Genomic DNA, 20615 nt, shown 5'->3' on the forward strand with positions numbered 1-20615 from the left:
AAAAGGCAGTTTGGACTATGTGAATCGGAAAAATGTCACCTTTCTGTTTCTATTTAAAGAATAAAAACTCTTGCTATAAGAGTGCTGACGCTGGATTTTTATTTTTCTGGCCAAAAGAGAAGTTTTCTTTGGTTCCTCTCTGACTACAGGTGGTCTGGTTCCAGCTTCTCATTCTTTCACAAAGCTGCCAAATTGAAGAAGGACAAGGTTTCTTGCAACATCATGGTCCATGTCATGGATGGAGCAGTAGTGTACAAAGGCTAGAATGAAAGGGGAGAGGAGCATTTGGGGCAGTTTCACACTGCTGACTGATCTGACAAAGCTTGCAATAGAAGCAGAACTTTTGCAGCCTCTGTGGTTTCTATCCCAGCTGTGTTGAAAGTGAATTCTACATAATTAAAAGTCAAGCCTCTTGGCTATAATCATTTAAAAACAGTCCCCATGTTCTTGTGTTTCCACATATTTGTACTGATGGCAAGCTGTTATCTACTGTTCGATCTTACTTTCATTGACTTGTTTGCCTTGCTTTTTTCAGTTGACCTCATTGCCACTTGAAATGCAAAACATTTAGATTGCTGATGATCTGTTTCTAGCAAGGTTAAAGAAGGAGAAATAAGAGGATATATTGACAGGATTGAGAACTGTATGTCACCCTTTTTTTCAGTTGGCTCTTGATGAACAGCATATTCTCACTACTACAACCATTTTTATCATATGACAGTGGCAGCTGCCTTTTGCAGCTCACAGTGCATAAGAAAGAGAGTTCATAAGCTCTTAAATATATAGATAGCTTTCTGAGGCACCTCAGTTAATGGTAATCCATTGAGATGAATCTCAAGATTACTACAAATTGTTTCATGACTGTCTCATGGCTCAATATTGAGTAACATCACGCTGTGTGATACGGTGCAATAGAACACAAGGATCTAAATATCCAGAGTAGCAAAAAGCAATTTGAGGGAAAAAATAGCACATTTAATCACATTGTACTGAGTATTGACATCAATTGAGTTGCTTGATAAAACTTTCAAAGCACAAATATGGTGAGCATTGATCATTTAACACTGCTTTTATTGGTAAAAATTATTAAGGGGATTTAGGTGGAGGATTTATTTGTTTGTTATAGCAGGGGTAGATGAGGTTAGTTATTTCAGTTAATCTCTTTCTCAGTAGCTGAAGGCTGTTCTTAATTTTACAGCTAACTTTAGGTAGAGAAGAATTCATTGGTTTAAGTAAAAATAACTAAAAAGAATAAAACTTCCTCTGCAGAAAAATACAACCCTGCAATATCTATTTTATAGTGAAGGAGTAGGTAGAGTGCTTTGGTTTGTTTGTTTCTCTATAAATATTCAAAACAGCAAAACTTTACTGTTACACTGTAATGTATTGCATACAATATCATTTCTACAATGCTACTAAATACTTCACAATTTTTTTCATAATTCCCAAAAAAGTTTAATTTGTCATGGTTCTTTTGTGCTCACAGAGCAGTCTAATTCTCATGACCTGTGAATTCTGAATGGTTTTTTACATTCTCTGTTTAAGCATTTGACAACTGTTAATGAGGTAATTTGCTCTGATTAGTTTATTCTGTAGGTCTTCATTTGTAAGCAAAAGGATATTTTTAATTCAGAATGCATGCTAATATGATGTAGATAATCAGAGGTCTGGGGAAAAAAAAAAGTGAATCCAGCGGATTTTTTTTCTTTCCCTGGTATCCAGATGTACAGCTTAGTAAAGATTATGAACAAGTCTTTGCTTAGAAATGGTTTTAATTTGAAAACTTGAAAGGCATAATTCCATCCTCCCTCAGAACACACGCACTGTTGAAATTGTACATTTAGCATTATGTTTTTCCTTTATTGTTTTCATTAATATCTATGAATAGTGGCTTCCCATGTTGTAATTTAATTATGGTTTGGAATAATTGGTAAACTAAAACAATGTCATAGAACAGGGTGAAAATTGATAAAAGAAGGGTGAAGGTGAATTATATGGGGCATGGGAGCCTAATTAGAAACAATGAGATAATGAAATTTTAGTTAATTTTTGGTTGTAAATCAACGACCTCTACACTGTGACTTATGTTGAGTAGTTGATGTGGTTTAGGAACTGTACTCCCCAATTTAGTGCTCCCACCAAGACTCTCCAAACCACGCACCGCTCTTTCTCTCGCTCCCCTGCTTTCTCCCCCTTCCCCACTGCAGCAGGTGGAGAGGAGAATTGGAGGCCCAAAAGGCAAAGACCACAGATTGAGATGAGAACAATTTACTGGAAACAGCAATGAGATAAGAAAATGAACACTAAAAGCAACACTACTAATAACAACATATAAGAAAGGAAAGCATTCATGGTAACAGGCAATACTGGATGGCTCCCTCTAGCATGTTTTCTCAACTGGAAAGAACCCCTTCTCCCTGGAATAGAGTCCCTTTCACACCATCCCGGCAAGGACATGAGATGGTATAGAATAATCTATGTGTCCTAGCCATGCCCCTTCGCAGCTACTGCAAAAATTAACCCTGTCCTGTCTGGAACCAGGACACTAGTAGAACTTCCAGAAGCTCTAACACATGGGATATTTAAAACTGGGCTAGACAAACAGGAAAAATGGACTGTAGAGAACCAATTTTTCCCTGGCAAAGATGCAGATTAGTGACCTAATATCTCCTTTCCACCATCAGCGCCTGTAAGTCTGTTTGAAAAAATACTTGGAATTCTCTATGTCTTTTAGTCTCACTTGGATTTCTTTTGTATCTAGCAACATCAGATCATTATTCTATGAAAGTGCTTGACAGTAAAGAGCCTCATTTTCAGTTTTTCTTACTGGACAAAGTTAAGTCTTAGGATATGTAGAGTCACATTGTGCCTACTTGTTTACTTGCAGTAGAGGGAAGGACAGAACTCAGAAAACTTCCTGTCCCATGGATCACAAAAAAAAAAAAACCTAAAATTGGCCAGCAGCACAGGGAATTTCAAATGATGGGAAAGCAATGACTTCATTGATTTTTGACATTTGAATTCTAACTATTTGCATTTTGTGTCCTTCACAGACTGTCTGAAAGGAGAGATAACGCAGAGGCACATTCAGAGAGCAGCTCTAGGTAAGACCATAACATTTCAGGTATAGGTAGGATGAGTCTGCTTATGAGGCAGGTTGTATTTTCTATGACAGTTTTTGCCACAGTATTTCTGCAATATCCATGCCATAAAGAACATGGACTCTGTGAACTTTGCCTGAAATTTGACTCTAAAGGCATCTTATTTTATATGTGATGAGAAAAATAATACAAAATTCTTATAGGTTTTGGAGTTTGGTTTCTGATGAGTCTAATTTGAATTCCCATTAACAGACAGTGGTATGTCCTGAGACTGAGCTAATAGCCATGTTGCCACAGTCTGTCTAACATCCTTTTTAATTTTTCTCATTCTGAGAGGGGCTGAAGGCATATACAGGTCGTTTCTCTTGCATCTAGTTATAGGAGTTGAGAAGTTATTTCTTACAGTTTCTGTTGACACAGCTGTGAAGCTAAAAGTGTCTATGTAAGTTGTTCACATAAGTGTTAAGTCATCCAAATTTGTTTTAAGATGTTTAAAGCTGACTCCACTGACTTTGTACTGAAACAGCCTAGGAGTGTTCATATGAGAATTCCACTTCTGGGACAATAAACTTCATCTAAAATTTGACAGAAAACTGCTGTTGCATTAACAGTTTAGATCCCCCTTCATTTAAATCCATAAAAGAATCCCAAAATGTGCCTTCATAGACCTTCTTCACATAAAAGATGGAGCTAACTCAGACCAGATTGCAGTTGATGCATTTATTTCTATGTGTACATAATACAGAGAACGTTATTTGTCTCTTAGTAAGAGGGAGAAAATTGAGGGACTTTCTTAATCTCAGAAGTCAGGCAAGTAAGTTACTGCAGAAAAAAAAATAGTTTCTCTTTCTAATTTACCCATGCATCTCAAGCTTTGTTGATGATGTTACTATTTTATACCTCTATCCCTTTTTATTTTGATAATCAGCACTGAAAATTAATGTTGTCCATACCAATAAAGCCTAGGAGTTAAACTCAAGTTATTTTGATCAGTATGAGAAGGGGAAATGAAGGAGCTGCTGATCTCCCTGGTATCCAGTAACAGGACACATGGGAATGGTTCAAAACTGCATCAGAGAAAGTTCAAATCTGATATTAGGAAAAGTTTCTTTACCAAGAACAGGCTTCCTAGATAGGTGATCAGTGTCCCATACTTGACAGTGTTTAAAAAGCACCCTCCCCTCCCCTCCCCTCCCTGCTTTTCATAACATAGGTAAGCATAATTTTTCATGTACTTACAAAATGCCATAGTAGTGACTTTACCAGCTATACATTTGCATTGTAAATATTCTATTAGTATTCTAAAATGCAGCAGGCAACCCATGCATTTTTGCCTTTTGTTTTAAGCACTGCTGTCTGCCTATCATCACAAAGTCTGGACTGCACAAATTATTTTCCAGTATTTTCATTATTCTTTTAAATACTCTGGTTATTTAGACTTAATATTTATTCTATGAGTTGGGGAGTATTATTTGCCTGCCTGTCTTTTTAAGTGAATGTTCTTCCAAGGAGTAACAGGTGTCAAGTCTCCCAGGAACTTCTGGACGACCAGAATGTCATCAAGATACTTTTACTGAAAACTGCGTGGTAAAAGTTCTAATTAAGAGTCTGTTGAAATCCCAACATGAAATAAAACACACCATTGTTTCAATTAGAAACCAAGTTAATATCTTCCAGCTGCCTTTTTTTTTCCTTAAAAAATTTTATGGTTAAAACTCTTGAAGAAGGTATTCTAGCTGGATTTTAAACAGTGTAGATTTGTTTCCCTCATGGCTGTACTTAAGATGTGGATTTCTTATTGAAGGAAAACTCCACTACTAAGCCCATTGCTCTTAGCTATCTCTTTTAAAACACCATATGCTGGAAGTTCACAAAGGACACAATTAGATGGGAGGTTTCATCAGAGACAAGGGATTGCTCCATGTCTGTCAGTACAGAACCAGAAACACTGAATATTTTGTGCAAAATTGCAATATTCACTCTTAGGGTGACTTTCATCTTTATTAATTATAAAAATACTTCATTATACAAATAACTTCTTTTAGTTATCTTCAGTGAGATCTTTCAGAGTAACATGCTTAAAAGTATTTTCAGGCAGGATTTAAAATTCCTTTTTCATGACTAACTGCATTTTTAGGCAGGATTTAAAATAAAATAATGTATACACTGCTTAAGTATTCACAGAGTGAAATCATTGCGTCATCAGAACGTTACTGGGTGTAAAAGATTTATTTGATTCCAGTGTAATATTAAGATACTTTTAACTAGCATTTCTGTAAAATACAGGACCTGATTCTCCATTTTCTTATTCCAGTTTTGCATAGATAGAGCATGACTGCAAGCAGGCTAGTGTAACATTATTTGCCAGCACTGGGGGGAGACTGCATCCTAAGCTGGACCTGCCTGATGACATAGGAAATCCTGTGATGTATTGTAATGGGAGGATGCTTCTATGGGGATGTAGTCATGTAGCAAAGGTGTGTTTTGTACAATTACTTTCCATAACAGAAGTAACTGTGCTATGACTTGCACAGTATTGCCTATTCAACTACATCTTGAGTAGAGGCCTCTGTTGGGTCAACTGTGGGAGTTAGGAAGGATCCTTGAACATACCCTTGACTGATCTGTCCATATCAGCAGAAATGTTTAGTAAATCTACACATCCCCCAGGCTGTTCAGTCAGCTTCAAGCAGATTGGGACAAAGCTTCATGCACAGAAGGATCATCCATTATGTGCAGTCTGAAAAGTTTCCTAAATTAACATGAATGTTAGTCTGCGATCAGTGGTGCAGCTTCTTCAGCACAGTATGCCCCTCATTGCTGATAATTACGGGTAGTTTATCAGTTTAGTTGAAATGGAGTGTTGCAGCTTTCCATTTCAAATAATTTTCCTTTCCTCACGTTTTCCATAAGACTCCCTTCTCTTTTTGTGTAAGTTTTGAAATCTGGGCTAGTAGCAATCCTTGCTAGTAGCAATCCTTTCTTTTGAAATTCTCCTGAAAACATCAAAAGATGGCAAAACCTTTCTGCTTCTGGGGAGGTTTGTTGAAACTAAATTACTATCCAGCTCCACTTTCTCTGTAGAGCTATTTGAAATGAAAAAAAAAGTAGGAGAAATGTGGGTCTTTGTAAGGAATCTGCATCCTTTGTATGGATTTCAGCATTAAGGTGCAGTTTTATCAATATTTTATTAAAAACAAAAAACCAAACAAAACCTCCACTTGTTTTTCCTGGGTTTGTAACTTGAGTTTTAGAAATAAGATTCTTTATTTCTGCCATTATTCAAAGAGTTCTTCCAAAGTTCTTTTTTAAGCAAAATTCCTTTGATAAAGCCCATTCCTCATAAAAAATAAAATAACTAGGTGAGTCAGAAATAACAGATATATTTGAATCCCTGATATTGCATACCAGCATTTGATTTAGTATGGCAAATGCCTGAGAGCAAGGCTTTTGGCATGTTATTTTTATATTTCGATTTGTAACACATTTGTTTTAAGCAAAAATAGAAAAGTTTCTCCTTATCTTTGTACCCTCTGTAGCCTTTTCTATATCATCTTCTCCTACATTTTCGAAGCTAGATACCTGTTCTAAAGGTATTAGTATCAGCTTATATCCTTTTTCTTGCCATGACGGGTGTTTCTTTATAGTGTGTTTCATTCTGCTTACTCACCTTTCCTTAATTAGAAGTAAAAAAACATGATCAATACCAGAATAAAGCAGGGACAGACAGTGCTGTATAATTAATGTATCAGAGTACTCCTGCAGGAATATTCTAGACAGTGTTAGGAAAGAATTTCAAGAATCGATTCCTCCGTGCTTGTGGTACTGTCACTACTATATATCCCATCTATACCTGATGGAAAGAAAAGTATGTTGTTTGACACATTTCTGCATATCTGAAGAGTTAGAATGGAGAACTGCTGCTCCCAGTTGTCCAGAGTGTTAGCTCATAGAATCGCAGAATGATTTGGGTTGGAAGGGGTGTTTAAATATCATCCAGACCAACCTTCCAACCATGGGCAGGGAGAACATCTTTCACTAAATCGGGTTGCTCACAGCTCCAGCCAGTCTGACCTTGAACCTTCCAATGTGGCCCATGCCACTAGAAAAGCTGATCCACTGGGGTTTGTATCTGGTATATAAGTGTATGATAGTTCTCTGCAACCATTGCAGCGTTTTTCAGACATATATAACATTAATTAGACTAATAATTATAGCTGTCTTGAACTCATCTACTGTAATCTGTGTCGATGGAAAGCACATCTCACTTCCAAACCGCTGGTTTGCATCAGAGTTGACCTGTTATTTAAATAAATCCATATTTAAATAAAATGACCTTGGTTTCTTTCACTTCTTTGCATCTTGTAACTGAGATGACATTTAACATTTTTCATATGAAACAGAAGATTCTTGATCTGTACTGATGCCATGAAATGAAGAGACACAAGTGTTTTCAATCACAAAATGACAGAAGCTGACCAAACTGGCAGTTTGTGTTTTCCCACACAAATCCAGCACAGTCCATGGAGAATAATAGATGGCCTGTTTCAAGACCATCATTCTTGGTGCTGAAAAATGATATCTTATGTATGGGCTAAATAAAGGACTTTAGAGAAATAATCTCTTTGAAGTCCAGAATTTTAAGGGGTTTTCTGGTTTGTTTTTTTCTGTGGGGCTTTTTGTGGTTTTTTGTTGGTTGGTTGGTTGGTTTGGTTTGGTTTGGTTTGGGTTTTTTTGTGGGAGATACAGCAACATGTCCCCAGTACTACTAATCATCCAAAGGCTAAATTATGCCAAAGAGCAGTGTAGTCAGTTTGCAGTAGCCTCAGAATAAGGGAAAAATTTCTCTTAGCAAATCATAATTTTGATATGCACAATGTTTCTGTGTGTTATGTTCTTCTATACATTTGTAGTTCAAATGTCAAGCAACAGTGGTGTTTTTTGTAAAAGTTCCCTGGTTTTGTGCATACAGGGAACTTATTTTATTCCTAGGGTGACCTCTAGCGGTATCAAGGCCACTGTTTTTTAGTGATGGGTTTGGTTTCTTTAGTGTATTTCAAAGAAAATAGGAATTCTGAGAGTGACAGAAAGCTGGTAAGATTGTGCTTGTTAAAAAGGATGATGATTTTTCACTGTTGTTAAGACAAAGATACCAATAGCAAAACTTGAAAATTCAGAAACCGGTACCTCTTGGCCTTTTAGAAGTTTTACTCTGACAAAGATAAAACTGCTTTTGAATTTGCTTTGTAGAATTATTTCTAAAAGAAAGATTTACCAAATCAGTTTTTAAGCAAGTGCTTGAAATATAAGTAGTTATATAGGATATTACAGGTAGATTAGAGAAGCTTGTTATTGTAGTGTATTTAAGTCATTGCAGTTATTTCAGATTTGTCTTGGTGGGAAAAAGCATAGACTTTAGCCTGTAGTAACTGTGAAGTTAGACACCATAACAAACTTATTCTCTTGGTTTTGCATGCTGTTTTGTGCTTCAAGTCAGCACAGTTTATGGCTAAAACTATGAGCTCTTGAAGAGCTTTTGTATTTCTGTATCTACCAAGTCCTTCTGTAAAGATGTTCACAATCAGGAAAAAGAACCACGGATTTGAAGCAGCAGCTAAACAAGCAGCAATGATTTTTTTCCCACAGTACCTGAGGTTTCTTCTTAGGTAATATGTTTTGGGGATTTCCCACTATTACATTGGAATTAAGTTTAAAACTGTAAGAGTATGCACTGTAACGAAGACACTTAGCAGGTTTTTTTAGGTACAATGCTAAATTCTAGAGAGAGGCATGAATTTTCCCTTTCATTCTGTCTTCAAGAAAGAGAATATTGCATCTTTACTGGAAGTCTTTGCAAATATCTCCTCTTGAACTGTCAGAGAAAATTCTGAGATTACTTGTGTGTTCCTATTAAGCTTCCCATGTGACCCACTCAACTTCAGCTATCCTAGCTCAGAAAAGAGCAAAGACATCTTTGGATCAAGCGATATTTTTATTAGGAGTCATGAACTTGTAGCACAGCTATTCAGTTCTCAGTTTTATTGACACTGACTTAGGCATTTCACTGTTGTTGGAACAGCTTACATTCTCTGTTAGCTTTCTTGGAATAAGTATTTCTTCTGAAATACTGAAAAGTTCAATGCAAATTGCATTATTATTTAGAGACTCCTTCTGGTTTCTAGCAAGTAAGCAAGGCAGAATCTGGAGATAAAGCTCTCATTCTCTAGTTTGGTCTACTAAATTAAACTATTAAGATCCTATGAGGATAATTACACATTGAAAGAAGTCATCAGAGAAGTTTGAAGGATCTCTGTCCATGGAGTTTTTCATGACATGTCTGGACAACCTAGTCTGATTCAGTTTTCACTAAACTTTGAGCAGTAGCTTGGACTGTGCAGCCTTCCAAGGTCCCTTCCACCCACAATGATTCTATAATTCTAAGACGGGACTTGAAGTGGAGGGAGCAAAAAATCGACTGATTCTAGGCCTGAGCTTGTTTGCTTTAGCCTCAGTTATCTTTGAGTAGCCTCTATTGGCTCTAAAAAGTTTGTAGAAAGTTTAACTAAGGTACTGTAAACTTCTTTCATCCGGCCATGTCCAGTGGGTATGTTGGGCAGCTTGACTATTTCTGTATCAGTCAAGGTTTTCTCTGTGAAAGCTCTCTGAAATAAACAAAAGTTCTGTAATCTAATGAACTGTAAACAACAAATGGAGCTCTTTCACATCTGTATTTCTTTGAGTTTTTCAAGGTAGTGGTCAAAACTAGAATAGCAATTTCTATCTATCTGATCATATAAAGGATAGAGGGAATGAGAAATAGCATGGCTAATGTGACATCCAGTGTTTCAGAACAATCTTCAGACCTTGTAAAAAACTTCTCCCATTTTACTTTTTGCTGAAAGAGCCAAAGGAAATTAATTCACTGCTTTTCTGCTCAAAATTTTTTTCATATTTAAGATCACAGAGAATAATGTCTTCAAATAAGTAGCTATTAATAATATCCTACAAATGTGCAGAGGTTGGATATACTTCTCCAGATAAGAATCTTGTGCATAAATTGTAATTGTTTCTGGATACATCAGGATTGTCTCTTCTCAGTATATGGTACAGAGTAATTCATCCAACAGCTACCAGAGCATCAAACTCAATGTCCTTTCCTTCACAAGTCACAGAAAAGAGCTGAATTATGAGAAATCCCTAAATACCTCTTTATTTCTTGTACCTTCTTGAGCTGGTAGCCAGCACAAACAGCCCAGCTGCAGCTGATAGGTGTGTGCATGGGAAGACCAGCAAAAGTGCAGCACTTGATGTGGGATATGAGTGTGGCCAGCAGGGATAGGGGGTCCCAAAACCATAATCTGGCCCCTGTAACTGCCCGAGTTGTACGTGATCCTAATCAAATACATATGCTAGAACACTGAACAACATCAAAATGGATCTTAAAGAATAACATTCCTGGTGACATGAAATCCTATATTGGAGCTTCAGAAATTTTCTGGAAAACTCATACAATATTTTAAAAAGCATTCAGGAAACTGTTTTAGAGGACCAGTGGAGTAGCCATGTGGGAGAGTGGAAACAAAAATTTCTGTAGTACTTTTGTCTTTATTGTACACTTAAGTGAGGTGAAGTCTTAACACATATCTCTGCTATTTGCACAGAAAAAAACACCAGATTCATGATAAAGGGGCTTCAGGCCTAACACCTTTTGTCTTCCTTGGGCCAAGAGTTAAACTAAACATTTTACAGTGCAACCCCATGCTCATAATATATTGATTTCATCAATAATGGTGTGTCTTTTCTTTATGTTTTCTATCTCATCTACTTCTCTTTTGCAGATGAAAGGACTTTTACTAATACCTTGTAACAGAAAGATCAAAATTGTTCGAACTGATGCTGCCACATGCATTTATTTGGTTGGTATTCACTTCTTGAATCAAGGTCAAAACCTCCTTTATTGTCTAACTTGAAGTTACACATCAGTTTCAGGACCCACCTATACACAGTTGAAACAGAAGCAGTGAAGTATAAAAATGTATGTTTATTTTTCTTTAATATTCTTGCAAATGAGGTTGCTATAAATTTAGCGTACAGTCCAAAATCAATGCTTCTGTGCATTGTCACGAGTGTTTGTACTGACAACCACAGACAGAGTTCTACAGAGAATGCAGGTAAAACACCCCTTTTATTTAGAAAACATTAGGCCTATTGAATTGATCCCACAGTTGCTGCATGCACTGAATTCCTAAATGTGACCTGCAAGTACAGGACTTACTGTGCATGGCTGTGTATATTCATGCACAATAAGGCTGGCACTTCTCAGAACTGAGAATTCCCAGCAAGAAATATGGATGCCCTAAGCCTCAGTATTGCTTCTGTGCTCTGTGACACTCAGCGTGACTGCACCTGGGAATTTCTTATTCATAGGAAAGTTGTGCTATATTATTCTCAGTCAAGTTCTTATCTTGACCAGGCATTACTTTACAAAAACTGTGGTGGTGTCTTACTGCAACTGCAGTCTGCATATTGGTAGTAGAGTATTCCTAATGTCTCAGGTTTGTGATAAAGAACTGACTTCAGAAGTATTTTCCATCCTTTTCTTTCAAGAAGAGCATAACAAAGCTTAGCAAAGAGATTTTTTTTTCCCCATGAAAGCTCTTGGATGTTGTAAAAATTAATGCTTACAAAACCTCAAAGCTTATGGGTGACAAACAACACCCCTTCTTAGAAGGCAGAGAGAGATCATTCAAATATATCAGGTATGATTTTATCTAATATTATGAACAAGATAAACGATGCAACAGTAATCTCGTGTAATCAAACGGTAAAATGTATTTATTAAGTGTATGCAAGAATCTGAGTTAGTAGGGGGTTCCTGGCTAAGACCTAGCTATGTTACCATTCCACTAAATTAACTGGCATGTATAGAAGATATTAAACTTGAAGCTGCTTTCCCTCCCCCTCACCCCCAGTATATTTTACTTGTATATTTGGAAACCAACAGAGAATTTTTAGCCACCATGGTTTCAGAAACTTTCATGGCTTAAGTGCAGCTGATGTGAAGGTAACACCTTCTATTTTGTATACCATGTATTTTGAGGAGCAAATTTATAGATGACTAGTTTCAAAGAAGCAACTTGAGGGAATTGAAGTGTGAGTCTGTATTTAGCTAAAACAGTTCACTGATATGGGAAAAAAAAGTCTGCTTTACAGGTGTATATTGGAAGTTAGTTAGTTTGAGCCAATATTAAGCCAGTAAAACAATAAACAATGCAAAAATCCAAACCAAAACAAAAAACAAACAGAACCAAACCCAAAAACAAAACAAAAACCAGCATACCAATGGACTCTTTTAATAAATTCAGTGATTAAAATCAAAATCAAAATCTAGAAAATACATGTCCCCAATCCCCTGTACATTCATTAACTTGTAAAATGCTGGAAATAGGACAGTTTGTTTCAGTGTATTCTCAAGACAAATTGGCTGAAACTTTAAAAAATCTTTTATATTAGGGTTAGGGAAATTACTCTAAAACCCACAATATAAACTCATCCAGGCACTAGGATATTTTCCTCTCCTCCTGGATTGGATGTGCATACTCATCTTTGATTTTGTATAAGGTACACACGTGTTGCCCAGTGACAAACAGAGACTGACATGGCCTAGGGGAGGAATAAAAAAGAAAAGGGGGGCAATTACTTGTAAGCTGATCCTTAATAATGGATGGGTAGTTCTGTTTTAAAAAAACAAATGACAACATATGGTCTAGTTTGAAAGCACTAAAGCCCGAGTTTGCCAAAAGCTCCAAAGCTGATAAAAAAAGCAGTAAATATGTTAATGGGATACTAAAGTGAATTCTAAATTTGGTTACTTCAAGTGACTATAAATTTAAGCAGATAAATACAAGACTATCTAGTGAAAAAATGAAAATATTTGACTGCAAAAGTACAGCTGGAGGGCAGGGCACAATGTTATTTGAGGCACAAGACAATAAATCCCTAGGAGTTTGACTTCTGGGATACACTCAGGTCGAGAAATATACGAGTGCCCCAGAGAGTATAAAGTTCAGGGTCACAGAGAGTTTCTTGCAAAATTTTCTGACTCTAGACAAGAATCTGCCAGAGTATTTCGTGTTGTTGCCAGCTTGCAGTAAACCATGGTGATAACACTTGGTATCTTATGCTAGAAATAGCGTTTTTCATCCATGCTTTCCATATTGCTTTGCAATAGTGATCCAGTTAGCAGGTGCTATAATTTCTTTCTGGTACTGTGTGTTTTGATGATGTGGAATGTGCCGTAAAATTTACTACTTCCTGTGCTCCAAAATTGGCCCTTTCATTAGAATAAAATAATTATATCTTAGAATGCCTCTTAGAAATTCTTTATGCAAAAAAAGCCAAAAATCACGAACTTTTATGATATGAACTGTCAACTCATGCAGAGCTCACCTTCCTCTGTAAGCAGACAGCTGGTATCAGTTGTATCCTGTTCCTCACTTTACCAAATGGGTTGTATGTGAAGATGAACCAAAACCAGTTAGCCCAAAAGCATAAAAGTTGCTAGCTGTTTCATTACCCAGCATAGCACTGTCAAAGTCTCTTCTTTACATCTTGTGACCTCAGTATTCTTTAAAAAGACTTCACAACGTAGGATTCATAATTTTTGACACTCAGCTGTATGTGCAGTTATGCTAATGTAAAGAAACTAATACTCCTTATCAGTACATTACTGACTACTGACAAAATAACTCTGTTGTATAGAATTGGATGAAGGTATGCCAACAGAAACCCCCTCTAGTATACACAGAGCCAATGTTTTCCTAAACATGCACATCATACCTCCCCTGCACCCCTGAAACCTGAGTCTGCGTTATCCAGGATTAAATTGCAGTAACTCCATTTGTTTCCCAGGAGAAGTCACTGGGGCACTAAAAGTGCGTGTGGTGTTACACATCAATTGAATGAATGGCTCATCTCAGCTGAGGCACTGAAAGCGTAGAGCGAGACTGTACAATCAAGTTTCATATGACAAACTGTCAATCAATGAATTAAAAGTCAACCCTGAGTGGACAGGGAGATACCACTTTGTGTTCTTCTGTGCAGTTGCAGAAAAGATATCTGATAATTAGTATTTCAGCAGTAGCATCTCTACTACATCTTGTAATGTATTGCAGAATTTTTTAATTTATAAGGGCAAAAGTTGATGTGATTTTTCAGCATTTAGCAATTTGCATGTACTTCCTATATATGTGGTTAATTAGTGCTTTCTGTTCTTGGATGGAAGGGTAGAAATATACAATAAAAAGAAACTCTTTAGTGGAATAAAAACCTGGAGCAAAAAGAAAATATTTCTTCTTAGGTATCTGAATTAAATTTTTTGAGTAAATATTATGCTTTTTATTCACTCAGTTGTCCCTCTCATGTTATTTTAAAATAACTGAGCCTACGTACTGAAGAACATTAACATTAGACATGAGCCATTAACCTCTGCCTTACCTTCCTCACGTCAGCTGTAGCTGAAATTGCCTGGACTGGTAAGAGGAGAGGAGTGTGAGGCAGCAGCAGGAGCCCAGGGGCAGAAAGAGGCCACTGCAGGGATTCAGGAAAGGTAAAGAGGAGAGGGGAGAAAAGAAGTAGAAGAGAAAGAGGAGAAGGCAGAAGCAGCAGAAAACATAAGAGTTGAAGTACAGTCCACCAGACCTTAGATGTCTTTTGCCCGGAACATCAGGAAAGAGCCATGTGTATGTTTGTATATATTACAGTAGGTAGATTCAAAAAGGTTTAGTCTTTAGAGCAGAAAGTTATTCAGTTAACAAACAAACACATTGTTGCAATGAGCAGGCATAAGAAAAAGCTGAAATGGAAACTGTAGCAGCTTGGGAAAAGGCACTGGACATCTTACAAAGGAGTGCCCCCGTAGGCATGTCCTGGACTTAATTTACCACTGAATTTCATCTGATACTGTGATCAGATCTCTTCTGCTTTTGTGACACGAGCACAGTGATGGATGTCTAAGTTGTAGCCATTTATGCAATGCTGGTTTTGCTACTGGGGCCCCATCAGCTTGCAGTATACTCATTTCTTTCTGTTCATGAAACTGTGCTGCTCACCTTGCCCATAGCTGTGTTTCTGACTTTCATCAGTAGGTGGAGATAATGGGTGTAATTTTATGCAGGGGTGGAGATGATGGGGCCTGTTTATGATATAGGTTCTCATCTCATATAAAAGGCTTTATTATTTCTGAAGGTAACTTGCAACCAAATAATCCCTTCTACAGCATGTAATCAGCAGAAGAAAAACATTTTTCATGGTGTTTTTATGTATAAGTGACAAAATTCTGCCTAAGTTTTGCTGACCTTTCAGAGCTAATATATAAACATTTTTCCAAGTACTAGATGTCCTAATAAATCAAGGAAGGAAAGCTATATTATGGCCTTGCATCACTCTGTAATGACTAGAAGAATTTGGTGATGTTTTCGTGTAGGGAAGTCCTCACTTCAGAAACAGTATTAACATTTTAAGATGATATGGTCTTCCACTCTGTATCATTTCCCTTCCTTATAAGGAGCTGGAACTGCTACCTTCTGAACTCAGACACTGTTACAGATTGTGCAAATAGGACAAATGCACTTCAGTGTTCTCAAAAGAGTCCCCTTTAACCACTGCTGAAGTTGGCTCACACTGGGTCTGGCTGGAATATTCATGGAAACATACTAAGGATTCTCACATGGTCTGTGAGCATGGCTCAATTAGGAGGAAGTAACTCCCTAAATCATTTCAGTTTGTTCCACAAGAGCATATTTCTCCCAAGCCTATTTTCTGTGTATTCGTGAAGGTCAGAACAAGTGTGAAGCCTCAGGAGCTTTGCAGTGAATGTCTCCTCACAAGTTCCCTGTGTAGCTCTGTGCTTTCCCACATTATGCCTTCTCTTGGGATGAAATCTGACAAATCAGAAAATCTTCATATGCTGTAATCATGGAAATGTTTACTGCTTTCTGCAGAGGTTCTGACATGATTATGATGGCCTTCTTATTATCTGTTGTGTTCAGGTATAGCTTGTTATACAGTGCCACTGTTGTAGCATCTCCTCTGCCATGATGTTTTTACCTTGTGCATTCACTTTAACATTCCAAGCAGTTTATATTTTTTATCTTTTCAGAGTACCCTCTCCACCACAAATGTCTTCACCCTATTCTTCTTTTGTAATCACATGCAGCAAAGCCTTTCAATGTACAAAATGAGAATTCTGCATGGCCTTTGTCCACCTTGACTGTCTGTATTAACATGCTTGACTTAAGTATTCTAATGAAATAAAATGCCTTTCAACTTAATCTCTATTAAGCTATAGGGTGCAGCAACAGAAGATTAATGGTTTCAGCTGGCGTGCTTAGAGGCAGAGAGGGGTCATTACTACCCTCTTGTTCCAGACAGAATTCCTCTCCTTAAAGAGAGGGTGCATTCCTCAGACCTTGTGACAGGCTGACATAGAATTTATTTTCTTGGCAGAAATAACAGTCGGGGTGGAAACTTGCATGTATTGTACAGCAAATCTTTTGTTTCTTTCATTTTTCTTGAGTTAAAAAGGTTAAACGTGTTTTCTTGGGAACCTAAAACTATTCTCATTCATCCTAGAAACAGAAACTGTTGTAATACTAGGAGGTAACTTTACATTTCCTTTCACTGATGAACATATAAACCATGACAGAAAGACTGTTTTATCATCTCTCATAATAAGCATATTGTGTATTGCATGCTCACTAGCTCTGTTACAATCCTAAACTGGTTTCTTAGATTAATTTAGGCTACTCAAGGTATTTCCTCAGTTCTCCTTTACCTTGAAAATTTTCTCATATAGTTTCAGGATGTTTTCCTTATTTATACCAATTGTCTGAATTTATTGCTTACCGAAGTGTTAATTTTTCTTTCAAGATTTTTCTTTTACTTGTCCTTCTGTTACTTTATTTCCAAACACCGACACAGCTACTGCTGTCTCTTCTTTTTGAAACAATTTCTGGTCTTTTCTTTGTAGCCAAAACTGCCAGGTTGAATGCATTTGATAGGGTTTTATGCCAAAGATGAACGTTTAAACTGACAACTTGCTTTTATTCATGTCTAAAATCAGTATTCCCATCTCTCCTGGAAAAAAAAATTAAAAGCAACTTAATTCAAATCCCTAATTATCAAGTAAGGCCTAAATAAGGAATTTGAAGAAGCATTTCCAGAAGAGAGAAATGATTAATGACCCCCATTTTGTTAACTACCTCTTAAAAAGTAGTTTTTATTCTAATTAGAAATTGCTTCTTTGGACATCATATGGTCATTGCTTACATCTGAACATTTCTCCTATAGCTGTTTCAAGTCCTTCCGAAGAGTTAAATATGTTTGATCCAGTAGAAGAGAAACTTAGAATGCAAATAGAAGAAGAAAAAAAAAGGTATTACTTCTGCCTCAGACTTCTGCTATCCTTCAGAAGATAAATTATACTGATAGTATATTCCCATTACAATTCTGCACACACAGTTACCCTCAGGGTTTTCTCTGACATTTAAAAAATGTCAGCTTTGTGGTTCACTAATAGTTTTTAAATTTGTGTATATGCTGTTGGTTTGTCTGTAAGATGCCACAGTAGATGACTGGGGAAAATTTATGCTTGGGCTAAAAGCTAAAAATAAATAAAAGCAGCTTAATATCCTCTCTGAGGCTTAGTGTTCAAAACTTGTTCTTTGAATCCAAATGTGTTATGAACCTTTTTGGTTGATTCAGAAAAGTCTTGCCTTTCTTGACCTAAGGAAAATCTTTAGGTTATGCAGGATTGACCAAATGTAAATAACATGCAGGATACACATTTGTTAACCAGTCCTTGTTCTAATGTTGCTGTAGCCAGGAGTATAAAAGAAAATAGATGCAAAGATATCAGTTCTAAGTATTTTACTAGCATTTGTCTTATGCGCAACCTCTGAGGAAACTTCTGGCTCTTTCATACTCCTGGTAAATCTCCAAGGATATGTTAGCCAAGAGGCCTGGTTAATGAAGCTTCCATCTGAAAGGGGAATCCATCTCAGCTCCTATCTGAATCCAAGCCCTGGTGGGATTCTTTATTAATGGTAACATGCTGAGTATTCAAAAGAAATAGTTTACATAGTTGATTGAACCTATATTTTAATTGTTAATCAATGTTGATCCCATTTGAATTTCACTAAATTTTTTTATGAAATAAAAGGGTTTTGTGATAAGTTTCTTGCACTTATAAAAGCTTTAATAAAACGTGAAGCTTTTTTAAAACATTACATGCTTCCTTCTACCATCTCTCTGTGTCCCCTGCATCTCTGATTATTATTTATTATTTTATAGTTTAAATCTGTAACTGTTCTAGATAGGATAAACCTTTCTTCAGATATATGTTGGAAGATCTGTAATACACTTTCTTCTTCTCATATTAGTTATAAAACAATGTTCAATCGCTTCAAAGGGCTGAAGGTAGAGATTGAGCACCTACAGCTTCTTATGGAAAAAGTAAAGATGAAGATGCAAAAAGACTTTGAAGTCTGGTGGTCTGAAGAGGCAAAAAGTTTACAGGTATGAAATCACTTTATATTTCTTCCATTTTCATGTAAATATAACATCTTCAATCATTTCTTAAAGTTGACTAAATAGAAAGGAATATGATTCAGGGTCTGGTTCACCTGTGCTTATGCCTATGTAAATTGGACAAAGGTAATGTCCAGTAATAAATCGGACAATGTGAAGCTAACACAAATAAAGAAAAATCATTTTTTTCTTCTCTATTTTTCTGTTTTTATGTTCTCCCAAAAAATTGATAGGGAAGAATGGGCCCAAAATGCCAACAATTCTGAAGGAACATTAAACAAATAGAGAAGATTGGGAAAAATAATCTTTTTTACTGCTAGCAAAACTGTGATTTAATCAGATTTATTCCAGCAAATGTAGTTGCTTTTTTCCTTTGTTTCAAAGACTCCAGTAATGTTTCAGCTTCCCTAAGCTTCCAGAGGGTTAGCAGCTCTCAGCACAGACTGTGTTCCCTCACTTTCTAGCTGAGGTCCACCAGTGTTTAAGAACCCAGCAGAAACAGAGTGCTCTAATTCAATGACTTGTGTAAAAATGAACTAAAGAGTGTCATTTTAAACATTGTATCAGAAATTCATAACACAGTCTGAAGACTACACTCAACTGAAACAACAACACAGCTTTCTTATGCTCCTCTTCTGACACTTTTTTAATGACTTACAAGTAGTGACATGGCATCTCCCAATGAAGCACTGCCATGAAACGTACATCAGCCTCATGAAAAGAGTACAGTCCATCCCATATCATTTATTATTACCTGGAAAGAAGATTTACCCCTTGAGGAAAAGTTGTTATAAACAAAGAAATGTTTAGCCCATTTTTTGCTTAATTCTTGGGAGTATAAATTAAACTGTATTTTTAAGAAAACAGCCTAAAGTAAATACAGAACTGAATATCAGAAACTTAGTTACCCATACAGTGCCACCTAACTAGCTTAACTTCAAGTTATCATTGCAAAATACTTTTACATTAAAATCCCTGACCGTATTAGTGACAAAGAGGATAATGTTTTAGTCACCCTCCTGTCTAAATATTTAGGCTTTTCAAAGCACGCAAGTAATATTCTTGAATCCACTGGAGCACATTTTTCGGTATTCCTTAACAAGAGAGCTCCAAGATGCAACCTCTCATGATTCATCAGCAGAAGACTAGAAAACTGGAAAAAGTAATTGGGATTGATTTCTTGGATCTTGACCTATCTATACATCTGAGCTCCCTATGAAACTGAAACCAGTAAACACATGCTGTTACATATTAAAAAACTGTAACTTGAGCTTAAAAATACTTGAACCAATTCTAAATACTTTTCTCTTTATTCAGAAGTGTTTGTGCAAGTGGAGAAAATACTGTACAATTCAAACTCTGTGTTTTCTGAATAAGTCATTACCTACCTTGTTATTGCTGAAACCTATAGGCCAATATTAAGAACTCTAAAAAAATGCTCTCCTACCTAACTTGGTTTTTTGATCTAAAACCAGCAGGAAAAGCCAGAGATGGTTACATCAGCAAATACCGTGACTGTTTATCCCCAGTTTATCAAATCCTTGCAGCATCTATCAACTAACAGGTAAATTGGTTATTTTTCTCCTCCTTTTAATGGAAGTGCAGTTCACCAGAATGGTTTCGCAAATATCACACTAAAACACCGTATTTACAGTTACAACAGAAATGAGTATGTAGAAAATGAATTTTTATCATTCAGTCATTTTGCAGTCATCTTGAAGGTAACTTACTGTACCTCAGTTCTTTTGACTTGTCTTGGGACCCTGGAAACCTGTCAGTAGGGACCCCATGACAGATAAGAAAGGCAAGCTTGTTATCAATCAACTCTGCTGTATGAGGAGACTATATCTCCTTTGGAATGTATTCAGGGGGCTACCAATCAAAGATGATTAAAAAATTATTTAATATATAGCCTAGATAGATTAG

General features: G+C 36.5%; 1 protein-coding gene across 7 annotated transcripts in view; it reads left to right on the forward strand.

Moving 5' to 3' along the window:
* The window catches only part of KIF6 (kinesin family member 6), a 167676-nt gene that overhangs the window by 124013 nt on the left and 23048 nt on the right, over positions 1-20615 (forward strand). For 3 of the 7 annotated variants that reach the window (XR_004355793.1, XM_032681448.1, XM_032681451.1), the window contains 4 exons: positions 3054-3104; positions 17451-17535; positions 18542-18677; positions 20165-20253. Coding sequence is in view for 4 of the 7 variants with exons in the window: in XM_032681448.1 (XP_032537339.1) it covers positions 3054-3104; positions 17451-17535; positions 18542-18677; positions 20165-20253 (361 nt within the window). In the remaining 3 variants the exon portion in view is untranslated. Of the gene's footprint in view, positions 1-3053; positions 3105-10939; positions 11018-17450; positions 17536-18541; positions 18678-20164; positions 20254-20615 lie in introns of those variants that run through there. The other 4 variants (XR_004355794.1, XR_004355795.1, XM_032681449.1 and 1 more) reach the window with 4 other exon arrangements.

This window comes from Chiroxiphia lanceolata, chromosome 3 (assembly GCF_009829145.1).
Source record: "Chiroxiphia lanceolata isolate bChiLan1 chromosome 3, bChiLan1.pri, whole genome shotgun sequence".
In the NCBI taxonomy this organism is placed as follows: Eukaryota; Metazoa; Chordata; class Aves; order Passeriformes; family Pipridae; genus Chiroxiphia; species Chiroxiphia lanceolata.